The sequence below is a fragment of the Thalassophryne amazonica genome, chromosome 7 (assembly GCF_902500255.1).
Source record: "Thalassophryne amazonica chromosome 7, fThaAma1.1, whole genome shotgun sequence".
NCBI classification, from domain to species: domain Eukaryota; kingdom Metazoa; phylum Chordata; class Actinopteri; order Batrachoidiformes; family Batrachoididae; genus Thalassophryne; species Thalassophryne amazonica.
The window spans coordinates 87,452,361-87,469,105 of NC_047109.1; the positions used below are offsets into that span (position 1 = coordinate 87,452,361).

Sequence of the window (16,745 nt, forward strand, 5' to 3'; positions counted from 1 at the left end):
CTGTTTTTATACCAAATCATGGTTACAATCTCATGCTTATATCACTTGTTCAAAATAAAATTATTTATTTATTTAACCTCATTACTAGCGTTAAATTGCCTCCATCCCAACTTTTTTTGGAATGTGTTACAGGCCTGGAATGAAGGAATGGATGTACGTTAACAAATGAATTAAAGTGGACTCAAAGAACATGAAATATCTTGAGTTCCTATTGTCTGCAGTGAAACAGAAGCCAAAGTAAATGTAAGAATCACCACGGGGGGTCATTTTCCATCCCTTCCAAAGGTTTTCTGATTTGGTGGTTGTACATTTAAGATGTAGTTATTGTTCAATAAAAGGGAGAAAAATTGTGATAATGTGCATGCGTTTTTTACTGGACAACATAATTTAACATCATATGGTTGTTTTCTCTTTGTTCCTTCTGGAATTGGGTGTGAGAATGTCTATTTGTGTGTTCTGCAAAAGGAAAACTTGAACCAGAGTCAGAGAGAGAATTCAGTCTGGAACTTTCAATTTGCTTTTCCTTCTGCCAAGGACAAGTTCTCCCCCAAAATTCTTCTCCTTTATGAGTTATCATGCACACAGTCAAGTAAGCAGAAGCGATCACATAACCTCCACAGTTCCTCTGTTCGTTGGCAGAGGTAACAATAAAATCTTTAAATCATCATCATTAAAGGGAATTATTGTTCTCCTGCTCGCAAAACCCTAACAGTGTTGCAGTTATGTTGAAGTGCAATTTGAGATGATTTGATTTTCCTGTTCTCTCTAGGATATGATTGTACCCAACAATGTGATCGACCTGCCACCTCCTTCGCCCCCCAAGCCCAAAACTATTGTCTTGCCTCCCAACTGGAAAGTGGCTCGTGACCCTGAAGGCAAGATCTACTACTACCATGTTGTCACCAGGTTTGTAGCGCTCTGTCAGCCAGATGTGTCTCTGGAATGGCTCTGCTTGTATTTATATGTTCTGTGGAAAGTTCCTAATCACATCATGGTGTTTCGTACCCAACAGCAAAGATGTGTTGATGATTATCTTGGTGTAGTTCCTTTATTTTATTATAGTTGTGGACGAGGCTCTCTGATGGTGAAGCTGCCACTGAATATGTTTCGGACTTTATTTACATCAATTACAAAGAAATACAAACAATATGGCACTCTATGGTAAATCTGCATGGAGTAGACAGTTCACAAAAACTGAGTGACTGTGCAAGAAGTAGAAGAGTGAGGAAAGCCACCCAGACAACCCAGAAGAAGTTATAGGCTTACGTGGCTGTGATTGGAGAAATTATACACAGTGCAAGCTTTTCATTTTGTATCACCCGTTATCCATCTTCATGGTAAAGTGGTATAGAGGAGGATTTTCTTAAAAAGAAGACCTGAAAGTTTAGCTACATGTTGCCACAAGGTACATCTGAGATGTAAGCCTGGATTTGATATTTTTTGGTGAAAGAAAATCCTCTGCTCTACTCCACTATGAAGCTAAGAGTAGTGATACAAAATGCACTGTGCACAATTTCTCCAATCACAGCCACGTGAGCCTATAACTTCTTCTGGGTTGTCTGGGTGTCTTGGTGGCTTTCCTCACTCTTCTCCTTCTTGCACAGTCACTCAGTTTTTGAGAACTGTCTACTCCATGCAGATTTGTCATACTGTTTGTATTTCTTTGTAATTAATGTAATTAAAGTCCAAAACATATTCAGTGGCAGCTTCACCATCAGAGAGCCTCGTCCACAACTACCACAAAAGACTCCAAGCTGTCACTGATATTAAAGGGGCAATACAGAGTATTAAGAACAGGGCTATGTAAACTTTGGATCAGGTTCATCTGGGTAGTTCTCTTGTCATTTTGATGTAAAAAGAGGAAACAAAGTTGTTTGACAATAAATGGCTTCACCCAACCACTAACCATGAGTGAAAGAAGTTTTTGTGTTGTCATTCATATTCTCTTAAAAATGGCCAAAAAAGCAAAAATTCTGCCAGGGTATGTAAACTTTTGAGCACAACTGTACCTCCTGGTGGATTTCATTGAAACGTCAAACAATGAAAGCAAATTATATGAGTATCTGCATTTGTCTGTTACATGTGTAAACAGACCTGTTGAATTCTTCAGTACACTGGTTGACCTGTTTGTAAATTTGTGTATTTCATCACAAAACATTTATTCCCACCTCTGTGTAGGATATAGCAAGCATGTTGGGGAGGCATTGTGCATCCCAAGTACACTGTGTTCTCTAACATTAGCCCTCTCCATATATCAGGCAAACACAGTGGGACCCTCCAACCTGGGAAGGCAGCAGTGACAACACTAGTATAGACCATGAATCCGAAATGGACCTGGGAACACCCACCTATGATGAAAACCCTTCGAAGGTGAGCCTTTAGTATCGACAGGAAAAAGAATACCACATTGTGATGTTGTTTGGTTTCCGGAATGTGTGCATGCATTTGTTGTGGTTGAAAATGCAACATGAGTGATTTTCAGCTGTGATCCTTGTCCCAAGGGAGAAATTCTCTCCTTCAGTGTGATACATATTCAGTGCGTGTGGTGATTCATGATTCCTTTCAAAATGGCTTCATCCGGTTTTTCAGAGATGGCGGCCTAAGGATAGGTCGTGCCCCAGTGTGCTCGTGAAACTTTTTACTAATACGTTAACTTATCCCAACTAAGGACTAAAAAGCCAAGTAGAGAGGTGATTACTAACTTGTAATGAGCATTGATAGTTATTTTCTGAGACTCCCAGAGATGCCACGCAAAAAGAACCAGGATGCTTCAGAGGAGCAGGTGCTTGAAGCTAATGTTAATGTGGAACAGCAGGCTAGCACCAGTGTGGACCGGGGCGAAATTGACGCCAGCTTGCATACGTGAAACAATGGCCGAGATGACGACCAATGTCATGAAAGCACTCGTTAAGCTGACACCCGTGTTAGAGCTTTTGAAAATACAAGGCGACTGGCTTGACTCCCATGAAAATAGGCTGAATGAGTCGGAGCAGCGCATCTCCACTCTCGAGGACGCTGCTGACCCGACTCGTATCAGATTGGCCTCACTGGAGAAGGCTGTGCTTTTTTTGATGGACCGGATTGATGATCTAGAAAACAGAGGGCGCATTCTTAACTTACCTGAGGATGTTGAGGGGATGAATCCTACCCTGTTTTTCGAACGCTTGCTTCCTGAGGTGCTGCACATCAAAACGAAAGAGGGGCGAATCAAGCTTGACAGGGCACATCGTGTCACCGGACCCAAGCCCTCTCCTACACAGAAGCCTAGACCTGTGATTGTGCGCTTCCACAAGTACCAGGATAAACGAGTGATGAATGCTTCTTGGGATATTAGACGGAATGGTCAGATGGTGACGCATAAAGGCGCCACTGTAATGTTTTTTCCTGACATGTCAGCCGCTTTGGCTCGTAAAAGGAAGGGATACGACGCGGTGAAGAAGCGACTCCGGGCACTCGGCGCTGCTTACAGGCAATTATACCCAGCTCTACTATCGAGCAAAGTGTTCAACAGCCCAGAAGAGTTTCAGCACTTCATTGACTCACTAGAGCTCCCTGTGACCAGCAGTGAGTGAAGACGTGACACAGGCTGCACTGTGGGACGAATACTTACTTTTGTTTATTTTTCTCTCGCCTGCTACCCAACATTGAGTGAGTACATTGACATAACAACCTTACTGGCATTTATAATTAGTTTGGACACTGAACATTGGGATAGAAAAGTTTAGTTTCCTGGCATCCTGGGCTGATGCGTCTTGTTGTCAGGGATTCCACTCACTCGATCTTCTCTTGTTCTGAGAGGAGGACAGTGTTAAGTTTTACGCGACATGTACCTTAAGTACATAGTTATTTGTTTTAAGTGTTTGTTCTGTTCTTCTTGGCCATATTCACAATGTCAATTTATGTATGTTTGTGATGGAAATTGACAGATACCCCTGTGTTTTTTGTTTTTTAGCTATTTTTCATGTCTGGCTTAAAACTGTGCACCTGGAATGTTAAAGGGATACATACACCTGTTAAACATAAGGTTTTGAATTACCTTAAGAGAGAGGGAGCGCAAATAGCTTTACTACAGGAAACACACTTGAGTGACAGTGAGCATTTAAAACTACAGCAAGGAGGTTTTGGTCAGGTTTATTTTTCTTCTTTTACATCAAGAAGTCGAGGTGTAGCCATTCTGATACAAAAAAATATTCCGTTTAAGCTCTTGGACTGCAAAAAAGATTTAAAGGGCTGTTATGTTATCTTAAGGGGACTTGTTTTTGGTGAGGAAATCGCAATTATAAACATTTATAATCCACCTGGCTACCCCAGAGACCTTTTAATTTCAATCTTTTCAAAAATTGTTGATCTGGGAGTCAGACAGACTCTAATAGGTGGGGATTTTAACTGCCATCTTAACCCCGTATTAGACAAATTTCCAGCTGGTAAGACATTGTGTCCCCCCCCCCCCCCCCCCATGTTAAACGTGTTAATGCCTTTTGTGAAGATATAGGTTATGCAGATGTATGGCGGGCACAACACCTCACAGAATTTTCTCAAATGCTTCTCAATCATCTACAAGGATTGATTATTTTTTACTTCCAAAATGTCACCTCAACTCTGTTATTTCATGTTCTATAGGCCCAATAATGGTTTCGGACCATGCAGCTGTGTTTCTGCTGTATAAATTTTCAAACCCAATCAATCAATCCAAACACTGGAGATTTAACCCCTCTCTTTTAACTGACCAGAGGTTTCTATCGTATTTTAGAGACAAATTTGCCTTTTTTCTTACAACTAATTCAAACTCCACTGACAACTCCTCACTGTTGCGGGAAACCTCCAAAGCATTTTCTCGTGGGCTTATAATATCATATACATCTACTAAAAGGCGTAAGCAAGCTGAACAAAGGAAGATTCTTGAATCTAAATTAAAGCGTGCTGAGGGAAAATGCATACAAAGCCCAACTGCTCATAAAATTAAATCGATATCAGTGCTTAGAGGTGCCCTAGACACATTTTTGACAGGTGAAGCTCAAAACCAAATTATATTCGCAAAACAAAAGCTATATGAATTTGGTGATAAAGCACGAAAATATTTGGCATATTTAACAAAGAAAAAGGCAGATTCACAGTCTATTTCCTCTGTAATAGATCATCAGGGTTATCAAACTTTTGATACATTAAACATTAACAATACATTTAAATGTTTTTATGAAAATTTATATAAATCCGAAGAACCACCTGATGGTCTTGAGAAAATGGATGCCTTCTTTTCTTCCCTGACCCTTCCATGTCTGTCAGAGGAGCAGAGAAGATCTCTCAATGCCCCAATTACTTAAAACAAGCTACTCGGTGCTATTAAAGGATTGCAATCTGGTCGATCCCCGGGCCCAGATGGACTAAGCGTAGAATTTTACAAAGAATTTCACGATATTTTGATTGATTCTCTATTGAATATGTTAAATGAGTCACTTGTTAAGGATGTACTACCCCACTCATTGAGAGAAGCAAACATTTCTCTTATTTTAAAAAAGATAAACCTCCTGAGGACTGTGCATCATATAGGCCAATTTCGCTCTTGAACGTAGATTTAAAGATTCTATCAAAAACTTTGGCCATACGACTTGAAAGGTTGCTACCCATCTTAATTAATGAAGATCAAACTGGATTTATAAAGACACGCATGTCTTACAATAATATTCGGCGGCTCCTTAATATTATTCAGTATTTTCACCAACACTCGAGAAGTGGTCTGGTGCTCTCTCTAGATGCTGAGAAAGCGTTTGACCGCAGAGAATGGACATACTTATTTTACATCTTACATAAATTTGGCCTAGGAACTACTTTCATCAATTGGTTCACATTCTTTATAAAAACTCTCTCAGCAGTCATCACGAATGGCTTGCGCTCTCCTTACTTTCCTATATTTAGGGGAACTAGACAGGGTTGTCCCCTGTCGCCCCTGTTATTTGCTTTGGCGATGGAGCCTCTGGCGGAGGCCATCAGGACAGATCACAACATCAGTAGCCTCAAAATTGCAGTTAGAGAGCACAAGATTACACTCTACGCAGATGATATTTTGGTGGTTGTAACTGAACCTGTGGTGTCTGTCCCCAGACTGATTGAGAAAATTGAAAGTTTTAGCTGTTTTTCTGGCTACAAAATAAATTTGAATAAATCTGAGGCAATGCCCCTGGGCACTCTGCAACAAATACCTACTGACCCATTCCTTTCAAATGGTCTTTAGGCGGTTTTGTTTATTTAGGAATACGTGTCACTCCTACATTTGAACAGATGTATAAAGCAAATCTGCCTCCTACTCAGTCGTATTCGGTTTGATTTGGAGAGGTGGAACAGCCTCCAGATCTCTTGGTTAGGACGAATAACACTACTGAAAATGAATGTTCTCCCCAGGCTGCTTTACCCACTACAAATGTTTCCAGTTGTGCTGACCCGTAAGGTGATTAAGCAGGTGAATGGTTGGCTCAGCTCCTTCATATGGTCCAAAAGAAAGCCCTGTCTCAAATTTTCTGTGTTATGCCGACCAGCATTGGAGGGCGGCCTAGATTTGCCCAATATTAGAAACTATTATCTTAGTGCACATTTGCGCACAGTAGTGGAATGGGTGCACAACAGACCAACCTCACGTTGGATGGACATAGAAAGTACCATGTCTAATTCTCCGTTGACAGTTTTGTTTCTCAAAAAAATCAAATCCTTAAAATTTGCTTGCTCAAATCCCATTACTGTGGCCACATTAATGGCATGGCGGTCAGTAAGAAAACTGGAGGGTAGGCTTAATCTGACTTCTAACTTCACTCCTTTGTGTAACAATCCTGAATTCTTGCCTGGGGTAACTGATGGAAGATTTCAGATTTGGGCACAGAAAGGCCTATCCAGTATACAAAATCTATTGGAGGAGCATGTGATTATGTCATTTAATCAGCTAGTTGAGAAATGATATCTCAAGGAGAGACTTTTATCAATACCTCCAGGTAAGAGACTTTGTCAAGAAAGATACTGCAGATTTAAAGTTTGGGAAAACATCAGACTTTGAAAGACAAATTTTCCTCACAGGGTCACCTAGTTCTATAAAAGTGTTTTATAATATTCTAAAAGACTGTACTACCACAGACACATCTTGCCTGAAGGGACTTTGGGAGAGTGAGCTTAACTGTTCGATTACCGATGAGGAGTGGGGAAACAACTTGGAGTAATGCAAAAACACTGTGTGTCTGTAATAGGGTTAAAGCTACTCAGTTTTTAATTCGTCACAGAGCCCATATTTCACCCTTTCGGCGCAATAAATTCAATTCTAGTTCCTCCCCAATTTGTTTAAAGTGCAAGACTGAAACTGGTACCCTCACACATTGCTTTTGGACCTCTTCAAAAGTGAAACAATTCTGGAAAACAGTTGGCCAAGAACTAAATAAAATTTTATCTGTTGATTTGAACAATAACCCTAAATATTTACTTCTTGGTGTGGTTGACCTTGTTGTACAGGGGAAGTATAACAGGAAATTGTATAAAATGTTGTCCTTTTGTGCTAGGAAATGTATTTTGGTTAATTGGATCTCAGACCAGACTCTGTCTTTGACTCAATGGCAGAAGATGATCTTTGGCTTTGTTTCTTTAGACTATTTGACATGTCGGCTGCATCATAAGGACAGTGTTTTCAAAAAGACTTGGGAACCTTTTCTGAAATATGCTGGACTTGAGGTTTCAGCTATTATGCACAGAGCAATTTCATTTTAAATTGGAAGTATCTCTATTTGTTAGGTGAAGAGGCCAATGTTCATGTTCTTTCTGTTACCCTTCTATTGTGTTGTTTTATTCTGTTTAAAATAAAACCAATAAATATATATGGAAAAAAAAGGTTTCATCCACATCTCCACAATGACATGGGTTTGATGTCGTCCCACCTTCTATTCTGCTGTCTGTCCGTTAGCCTCAAGGCCATTGGGGGGGTGGGGTGGCTCAGCTCATCTCCTCTTCCGCTGCCTCGTTTATTTTCCCCTTTCATTTTTATCCTGCCTTTGAGGATAATGAAAGCCATCTGGTAGACCTCGCACTCATTTAGTTGTGGTTTCTTGTGTTGTAGTCCAACTACACAAATGTCCCTTTTGTCTCTGTTAAAAAGATGTAAGGGCTTTGGAAAAAGAACGCATCAATACTGATCCGTGTTTTTCACGAGACCTTTCCTGCCAAAAGCAGCTACAAGGTCATGGATCATTTGCCAGCATGTTTTTAGTTTGTGGTTGCGTCCAGATCTCGCCCTGGAATCCGTGTTCTGTGTTCTCCACTTGTAATCCTTTGTGTGCCACAGTTTTTGAGATTCCTGTCCTTGGCACTCAGGGTGTGTCTTCTGTGTACTTGCCTTTGGTTTTGCTCCACTCTGCTGCGGTCAGAACAGTCAGCTGTTGCCTGCTTGCATTTGTTGTTGAAGCTGGGGGGGAGGGGTGTGCAGAGAGGCAGACCAGGATAGTCCCACATTGTGTGGATCTTGTAGAAGCAGCTCCTGTTTGATGCCTACTTTTCTGCAGCCACTTAGGATGTTTGAGTCAGTGTGCAGGTGGGAGAGCACTTGTTTTTATTTGTAGAAAATCGCCCTGCCAGTGCCGGAGTTTGTCAATGTGACATTCTGGAGTCAAAACAGCTGAGAAGTGTGAATGAGTTTGCGAAGGGTTGCTCTTTACGAAGCCAAGAGTGTTTATTTGAAACAATATTTCTTCCTGCTGTTGTTACAGTTCTCCACTAAGACGGCTGAAGCAGACACTTCCAGTGAACTGGCTAAAAAGAGCAAAGAGACATTTCGCAAAGAGGTGAGCCATCTCCTCAGAAAGCATTCCTCTGTCATTTAACATGGCATGTTCTACAACCGTCCAGACCTCGACACTTTCAACAGTTTCTCAGCGATGCTGTCGTCTTCATCAGTACACAGTTTATTTACTGTGTGCTGCCATGAGGCCAGAAGGAGGGCTGTAGAATTATACTCTGTCTGTGGCAGCAGGTGTCCGTCGCTATTTACGAGGTCTGTTAGAAAATTATCCGACCTTCTTATTTTTTTCAAAAACCTGATGGATTTGAATCACGTGTGCTTGCATGAGCAAACCTTGAACCTTCGTGCATATACATGAATTTTTTCACGCCTGTCGATTGCGTCATTTGCTTGTAAGCAGCCTTTGTGTGAGGATGGGTGTAGTCTCTCGTCGTTTTTTCTTTGCAAGGAAATGGCGGAACGACTGGAGCAGCACGACTGCATCAAATGTTGCCAGAAACTGGGCGACAGCCAGGTGGAAACCATTCGGATTATTCAGACGGCTTTCGGTGATGATGCTATGGGCATCACACAGATTTAAGGAGCGGTACAACTGGTTTAAAGGCGACCGCACAACGGTGGAGAGCGAGCTACGCTCTGGTCGGCCATCAACATGCTGAAATGACCAGATCATTTCCAAAGTGAACGCTGTGGTGATGTGGGACCGTCGTGTGACTACCCGAAAAATTGCGTAAGAGGTGGACATCAGCAGTTTTTCGGCACATTCTACTGTGACAGAAGATTTTGCCATGAAAAAGTTGCAGCGAAATTCATGCTGATGGCTTCAGCACGAAGCTGATGGCGGAAGAAAAGCGCCACCGTGTTGAAGCCTCACTGGACATGTTGTGAGATGCTCATCTCTTCCACCATTCAGAAGATTCAGACGGCTTTCGGTGGCTTTTCAGTCGTGTGACTATCCGAGAAATTGTGGAAGAGGTGAGCATCTCACAACATGTCCTGTGAGGCTTCAACACGGAGGCGCTTTTGCTGCGCCATCAGCTTCATGCCGATGAATTTCGCTGCAACTCTTTTACTTTTCTAATAGACCTCGTGTATATGTATATACACGTAGGGTTTTTACTAAACTTATTATTACTACCAGTGGTGGGTACAGCTAAACCTAAACATGAGCTTCAGCATTCATCTACGGTGAAGTTGAGAGAGAGTGCTCAACTGATAGACCAGTAACACATTTAATTGAAGCTACTGCTAACTTTTGTTGCATCACTTGAGCTTTGGCTTGGGTTTTTATTATAAATAGAATTTCATGGAAGCTTAAAAATGGAGGTTACCAAAAAAGGTTTAGCATGCCAACATCAGATGATCAAGATGTACATGAACAAGTAAGGATTAAACGAGAAGCCGTGCATTATGCGGTTTGAATGCATGACGCGGAGTCTGAAACACACTGCATTCAAGTGCATTCAAACCGTATAATGCACGGCTTCGAGTTGTTTAATCCGCTTATACCATGGTCCCACACAGTGAGCTAACACGCAAATATTTAGTTAACAGAACTTGATAAAAATGTGTGAGTATTTGGGACTATTTTATGTTTTGTCTCTGATGCGCTTACCGAGTCTGTGGGCTCGAGCCGCAGCGGGCCACTCACACCGCCACTCCTCTCTGCTGTGTCGCACTGTGACAAACTCTGGCAAACAGGTCCAGAAACTACGCTCGCTGTTTTGATACGGAGCGCTCGGCCGCCCGCAAGGATAGCACCATTCTCTTCTTCTTTCCCGTCTTCAATCTTGTCCAGTTCGTCCAATGTTAAATCTTCACGCCGTTGCTTTTGCTGTTCTTCTCGTCTGCTCTCCTCCTCTTTCCATTCCTCAAACGTTTTATTTTGGCCAACAGTATTAAAATTCACTTGGAAATCCATGTTTTATTGCGTTTCTGTCATTCACTTGTCAAAACACAGCTGATCTGCGCCAACTGATTTGTGTGTTGCTATGGTGATGACCAGAGCGGAGTGATTATAACAGTGACTTAACTCGCCGAACTACGTGTGTGTATACGAAAATAATGCATGCCAGTTAGACATGGAATTCTCGCTGACCATGGTATAAATTAAATTAAATGGTAGATCCACTCAACATAGTTTATTCAGTGTGCAGAAAGTATTAAGCTAATAAGTATTCAGAAAAAGTAAACAAAAAAAAAAAATGCACATGGAAAATAATTTTAAAAATGTAATTACATCATTTACTCTGGCTTGACCTCCTGCTCCTCTCCGAGGTGATGCTTGTTGCCGGTAAACAACCCAGTCCAGTCGAAGATTCAAGCTTCTCTACTATGGTACACAAGGTGCCAGTTTTGGTTATTGCATCAGTTTATAAACTCGTACAGGAACAAAGCTGTGATGTACGAGGTCTATTAGACAATAAACCGACCCTTTTATTTATTTATTTTTTTTAACTATATGGATTTGAATGACGTGCGATTCCACCAATCATGCTTGAACCCTCGTGCGCATGCGTGAGTTTTTTCACGCGTCGGTGACGTCATTTCCCTGTGGGCAGGCCTTGAGTGAGATGTGGTCCCGCCCTCTCAGCTGAATTCCTTTGTTTCACACGCTGCTCCAGATGGCGCGCGTTGCTTTATCAAACTTTTTTCTGGACCTGTGAGGAATATCCGAGTGGATACTATTCGAGAAATTAAGCTGGTTTTCGGTGAAAAGTTTAACCGCTGATGAGAGATTATGGGGTGTTACTGTCGGTGTAAGGACATCCCACAGAGCAGGACGTCCTGCAGCGCTTCCAGGCGCCGTCGTCGGCCTGTTTCGACCTGAAAACATCCTAATTTAAGGCTTAATTCACCCAGGACGTCGTGAGAGAACAGAGAAGATTCAGAAGAGGCCGGCATGAGGACTTTATGCGCACATTCCACTGTTTAAGGACATTTTTTAATGAAAGACGTGCGCGCAAATTTGCCGAGTCGTTTCCGTGACAACTCGGCGAATCTGTGTGCGCCGCGACAGGAAAAACACCTCCGTGTTGAAAACCATTTGTAGAATTCAGGCGGCTTTTGATGGCTGTCAACAAGTAACTGAGAAATTGTTTAACAGCTTGGGCATGTTCCAACTTGCCCGTTAAGGTTTCCAAGGGAGGTGTTTTTCCTGTCGCGACCCCCCGCGGTCGGGTCCGGCCCGACATGCGACTCTGCCCGCACGTTCTTTCATTACAAAATGTCCGTTAACAATGGAATGTCCGAATAAACTCCTCATGCCGACTTCTTCTGAAAGTTCTCTGTTCTCTGACGACTTCCTGGGTCAACAGAGCCTGAAATGTGGAAGTTTTTAACTTGAAACGGCGAGATGCTGCCGCCTCGAAGCGCAGCTCGCCGTCAGGCACCGTGGGCCGTCCTTACGGCGACACTTACAGACCAAAATCTCTCATCAACCGTTAAAATTTTACCGAAAACCAGCTGAATTTATCGAATGGTGTCCACTCAGTTGTGCCTTACAGCTTTGAAAAAATTTTGATCAAACAAAGCAGCAGTCTCTGAGTCATTCCTAAACAATGAAAAAATCGACGAGAGGGTGGGCCACTCCTCACTCAGAGACTGCCCACAGGCGAATGACGTAACCGACAGGCGTGAAAAAACTCTCGCATGCCCACGAGGGTTCAAGCATGTCTGATGTAATCACACGTGATTCAAATCCATATGGTTTTTGAAAAAAATAATAAGGTCGGATACTTTTCTAATAGACCTCGTATATATTTAGGGGTTGGAAATGTTTTTGATGTTGATCTTTTGTTTTTTTTTTTAATTGGTGACTTAGTTAGCTGAACAAACTTTAGTGGAAGGTAATTGGTCTGCTAATAGTTTTCGGAGTTAGCTGAAAAGCTAACCTGCTTAGCTTTGCTAATGAGCTGTCACTTGATTAACTGAACTGTGTCCACCACTGCTTGTTACTCAATGAACCAGGTTTCACAGAATGTTGAAGTTCGGAGTAATTTTGGTCCCATTGGTGTTTGGACAGAACAAAATATGGGACCACATGGCAGCACGGTAGCTTAGTGGTTAGCACTGCTGCCTCGCAGCAACAAGGTCGTGGGATCGCTTCCCGCCCTTTCTGTGTGGAGTTTGCATGTTCTCTTTGTGTCTGCATGGGTTCTCTCCCACAATCAAAAACATGCTTATTTAGGGCCTGCTTCAACCTACTTCCAAACACATGCTGATTAGGTGAACTGGTGACTGACTGTGTGAATGATTTTGTCCATGCAGTCGATGGCTGTTGTTGTTGTTCTGCAGTGTGCTGCCTGAAAGGCAAAACATCCTTGTGTGCAGGAACAGATGTTCAAATTATTCAGTTGCTGTCATTCAGCAGCACGTTTTGATTTTTGGCGAAGACCTTTTATTTGTATTTGCTTGAAATGAACATGATTGCTAATTTTATCTCTGGAGCAGAAGATCGACAGATAAAAGCTCAGTGTAGTGACCTCATTGTGTCAGCCCTGGAATAGACTGGGATCAGAAAATGGATGGATGGATGCAGAACAACAGACTGAATGAGGACATTTCCAACATGGAAAAATGTTTGCTTTCTTATGGTGTTGGGGTGGAGCCAGGAAACTCCCCCAGCAGCGTTATGTGTTCTAAGGAATGCCCATGCATCTTTTTTAATACTCTTTCCTTTCTTTTTAATGAGACTTTATTTTTCCATGTATGCTATTCAGATGTCGCAGTTCATTGTGCAATGCTTAAATCCTTACCGGAAGCCAGACTGCAAATTTGGACGAATCAGCAACACAGATGACTTCAAACACCTGGCAAGAAAGGTAAAAAACAAAAGTCACATTAAATTATAATAATAAATCAGAGCACAGTGAAATTATGCTTTTGATTTGAAATGAAAGAAGTTTCTATGTTTCCCTCAAACCAGAACTGTTTCCCACGATCATGTAAACAGTTGTTTTATGCTCTCCAGAACAGACGTGGAACATGTTGTCCATGTAAACATCATCTTGAGCCTCTGCTTTTCTAAAAGCTCTGTTCAAGCATTCAAACAGCAGTTCTTTGAAGGACTGTCTTTATTTTTATTTTTCGTTTGGGTCCTGTGATTGTGTAAGTTTGTATCAAGTGCCACTTTTCCATCTCAGTCTTCTGAGCTCATTGGCACAATAAACACATGCACCATACTGCCTTCACTCCTTTGGAGTTTGATTTATTGTCTTAAATTACAAACGTCAAAAGCCACCAAAACAGAATTTGCCATCCAGCTACTGCGCCACGTCCGAGACATCATAATTATAACAGTGACTGTCGTCTGGTGACGGGAACCACGTGTAACCGTTTCTCTCTCTCTCTTTCTGCCGTCTCTGCTAGCTAACGCACGGCGTCATGAATAAGGAGCTGAAAGCTTGCAAGAATCCCGAGGACCTGGAGTGTAACGAAAATGTGAAGCACAAGACCAAGGAGTACATCAAGAAGTACATGCAGAGGTTTGGCTCCGTGTACAGGCCCAGGGAGGACACGGACGTGTACTAGAGGCCAGCGCAGCTGAAGCACAGATCAGCCCGCTGTATTCACTCCTTCCTGTGGCTCAGTGCGGCCCGCGGAGTTGTTCCTGAAACGTATTTATGAATAATTGCACTGCTCGGCAGGACGCCGTCCTGGCCCCGCAGCGGGCAGATGGACTCAGAGACTTAAGTGTCGTCTCAAGATCCAAGACATGAAGGATGACACTGAGGGGTGCTACAGATACTGATGATATTTTCACTGTTTGATTTTTAGTCTCCCCCCCCCCCCCCCCCCCCCCCCACACACACACACACACTTGAGGCTTTTAAACCTTTGCTCTATGATTCGCCCCTTTGTTTTTGGTTACTTTTACTAGTGCTGAATCAGGATTACTCAGCAGAATTAAGCTAGGAATTATTTCTGTTAATGGATCTAACTCACAACAGCCCACCTCTAACCCCACCCCACCCCCACTCAGCCTGTTTTGTGTGTTTAATCGTCCTGCCACTGAGTCTGTATCTGGTGCTGCTTTTAACTGGGCTGCGGAGGTCTGAGCTGCCCCTCCTCAAACCCCGACTCCTAACCACATGACTGCAGAGGCGCTGTTGTTTTTTATGAATGCAGGCTGCGGTCAGGCCGCTTATCCTCATGGAAATTCCTACATTTTTTTTTTTTTTCTTTAGGTATCCTGGTCCAAGAAATGTCACGATGACCTTTTACTCATATTAAATAAATACACTGAGGGATCAGAAGATGTAAAATAAGTTGGGAAGGTCAGTGATCAATATTTCCATGTCTTTTTATTAATTTATGTGTAATAGGGAGCAGGATTTAAATACTATGTTTGATGTGCTTTTTTTAAAGCTATATATAAAAAATTTCCCTGTATCCCATCGAGCACCTCTCCCGATTTTTACTTGCCGTTTTCCTCACTCTTCACACGGATGATCTTGAAGGTGAAGGTTACGTCACTGCATTTTTAACAGTTGCTGATTACATAATCTTTGTTCCACAGTGAGTCCTGGTTAGACTGTAGAGACGTTTAGGCTGGCCTTGTTTTGCTGTCAGCCGCTCAATTTCTAAAGTAGTTTCTGTAGCATTTGATCATCTGTGATCAAAATCAAATCTCATTAAATTTGCATTAAACAATGTTAAACCATATGTATAATTGCTTTATATGTGAATATATTGAATAGTAGTTTGGGGAATGTTTAAATAAATAAAACACTTTGTAAAAGGCCTATCAGTTCATGGTTTAAAAAAAATGTAAATAAATGTAATATTACCAAAGCTGTACAAGAGTAGGGTCAGGGAGGATCACGATCCCTCATCTGCACCAGCTCGACCCTCCAGATACAGATCCAACATCATACTGTCAAATCCAGTGCGCCACTGGCTCATAAAAGTTCTCTCTGGTTCTACCTTTTTCCACTTGGGGTTACCACAGCAGCTCTGGTCATGGTGGGGTGGGGTGGGGGGGCTCATTTCCATGGTTTTTATCATTTGTAAAGAAGTAAGATTTCACCTAACTCTACTGTAATTATTGTGTGTAAGCACATTGTCATACGAGTGTATAAACATTTTAAAATAAACAGTTTTTTTGTAAAAAGAGATCCTCTTTCTTGATATGGAGGTTATTTCCGTTGGAAAGTATAAATTTGACCGACGGCCGAGTCGACACCCAATTCCGTTTTAGACACTGGTTTCCTTTAATACTGTGAACAGTGGTGACAGATGTTGAGATCCAGTGCCTTCATTAGAGATGTTAAGCAGCCTCTAAATATGGCGACCCATGACGAGCAGAAAGAAGGCTCTGCTGTGCTTCCCCCTTGCCTCTGTCCCAACCCCCTTGCAGTTGATGCACATTCCGCAGCCCCATGCTTGTGCGCTCCAGACCGCAGTTAAGCAGTCCCGCCTGGTGTGTGTGACGGCATGCAACACTGCCCTGGGCCATGCAGAATGCCTGCTCCCACTTAGAACTCAAGGCAAAGAGATCATTAACAGATTTCAGCGCAGGGGGAGCAGGAATCTGTGCGCCTCCTGAACATCAGTGAGAAGAAACTCTTCCGCAGTATTTCAGCCTCAGATCGTTAACTCTTCATGAATTAGAGCGTCTGGGATATATACACACACAACTCATCAAAATATTTAAGTTCACTATGAAGTTGTTTCATAACACTGCTACAGAATGTGTACTTATTTGTTTCAATAAGTTTAATGCAGTTGTATATAATCAAAATTGAGTGAATTAAACTTACAAAAAAAGCACAGGTACACAGCTTGAAAACACGAAACACTAAAAATAGTTGACTGGAAGACTCAACATGTTCATGTGAGATTTTATTAATTTTCAAAATAATAAAGATAAGTTGGACAAGATGATGGACGTTGGCTGGATTTTAGTTTAAATGAAAACCCAAAAAGCTGAGTTTTAAGGTGTTTGTAATGACGTTTCTCTTCCTTTGTCATCGTAAATAAA

General features: G+C 42.0%; 1 protein-coding gene across 3 annotated transcripts in view; it reads left to right on the forward strand.

The window, feature by feature from the left end:
* Window positions 1–15,523, forward strand: part of setd2 (SET domain containing 2, histone lysine methyltransferase) — a 59,882-nt gene extending 44,359 nt beyond the window's left edge. For all 3 annotated transcript variants that reach the window (XM_034174943.1, XM_034174942.1, XM_034174945.1), the window contains 5 exons: window positions 770–906; window positions 2,259–2,370; window positions 8,730–8,804; window positions 13,483–13,584; window positions 14,132–15,523. In XM_034174943.1, the coding sequence (XP_034030834.1) occupies window positions 770–906; window positions 2,259–2,370; window positions 8,730–8,804; window positions 13,483–13,584; window positions 14,132–14,293 (588 nt within the window). In that variant the 3' untranslated portion in view covers window positions 14,294–15,523. The remainder of the gene's footprint in view (window positions 1–769; window positions 907–2,258; window positions 2,371–8,729; window positions 8,805–13,482; window positions 13,585–14,131) is intronic.
* Window positions 15,524–16,745: the final 1,222 nt, after the last annotated feature.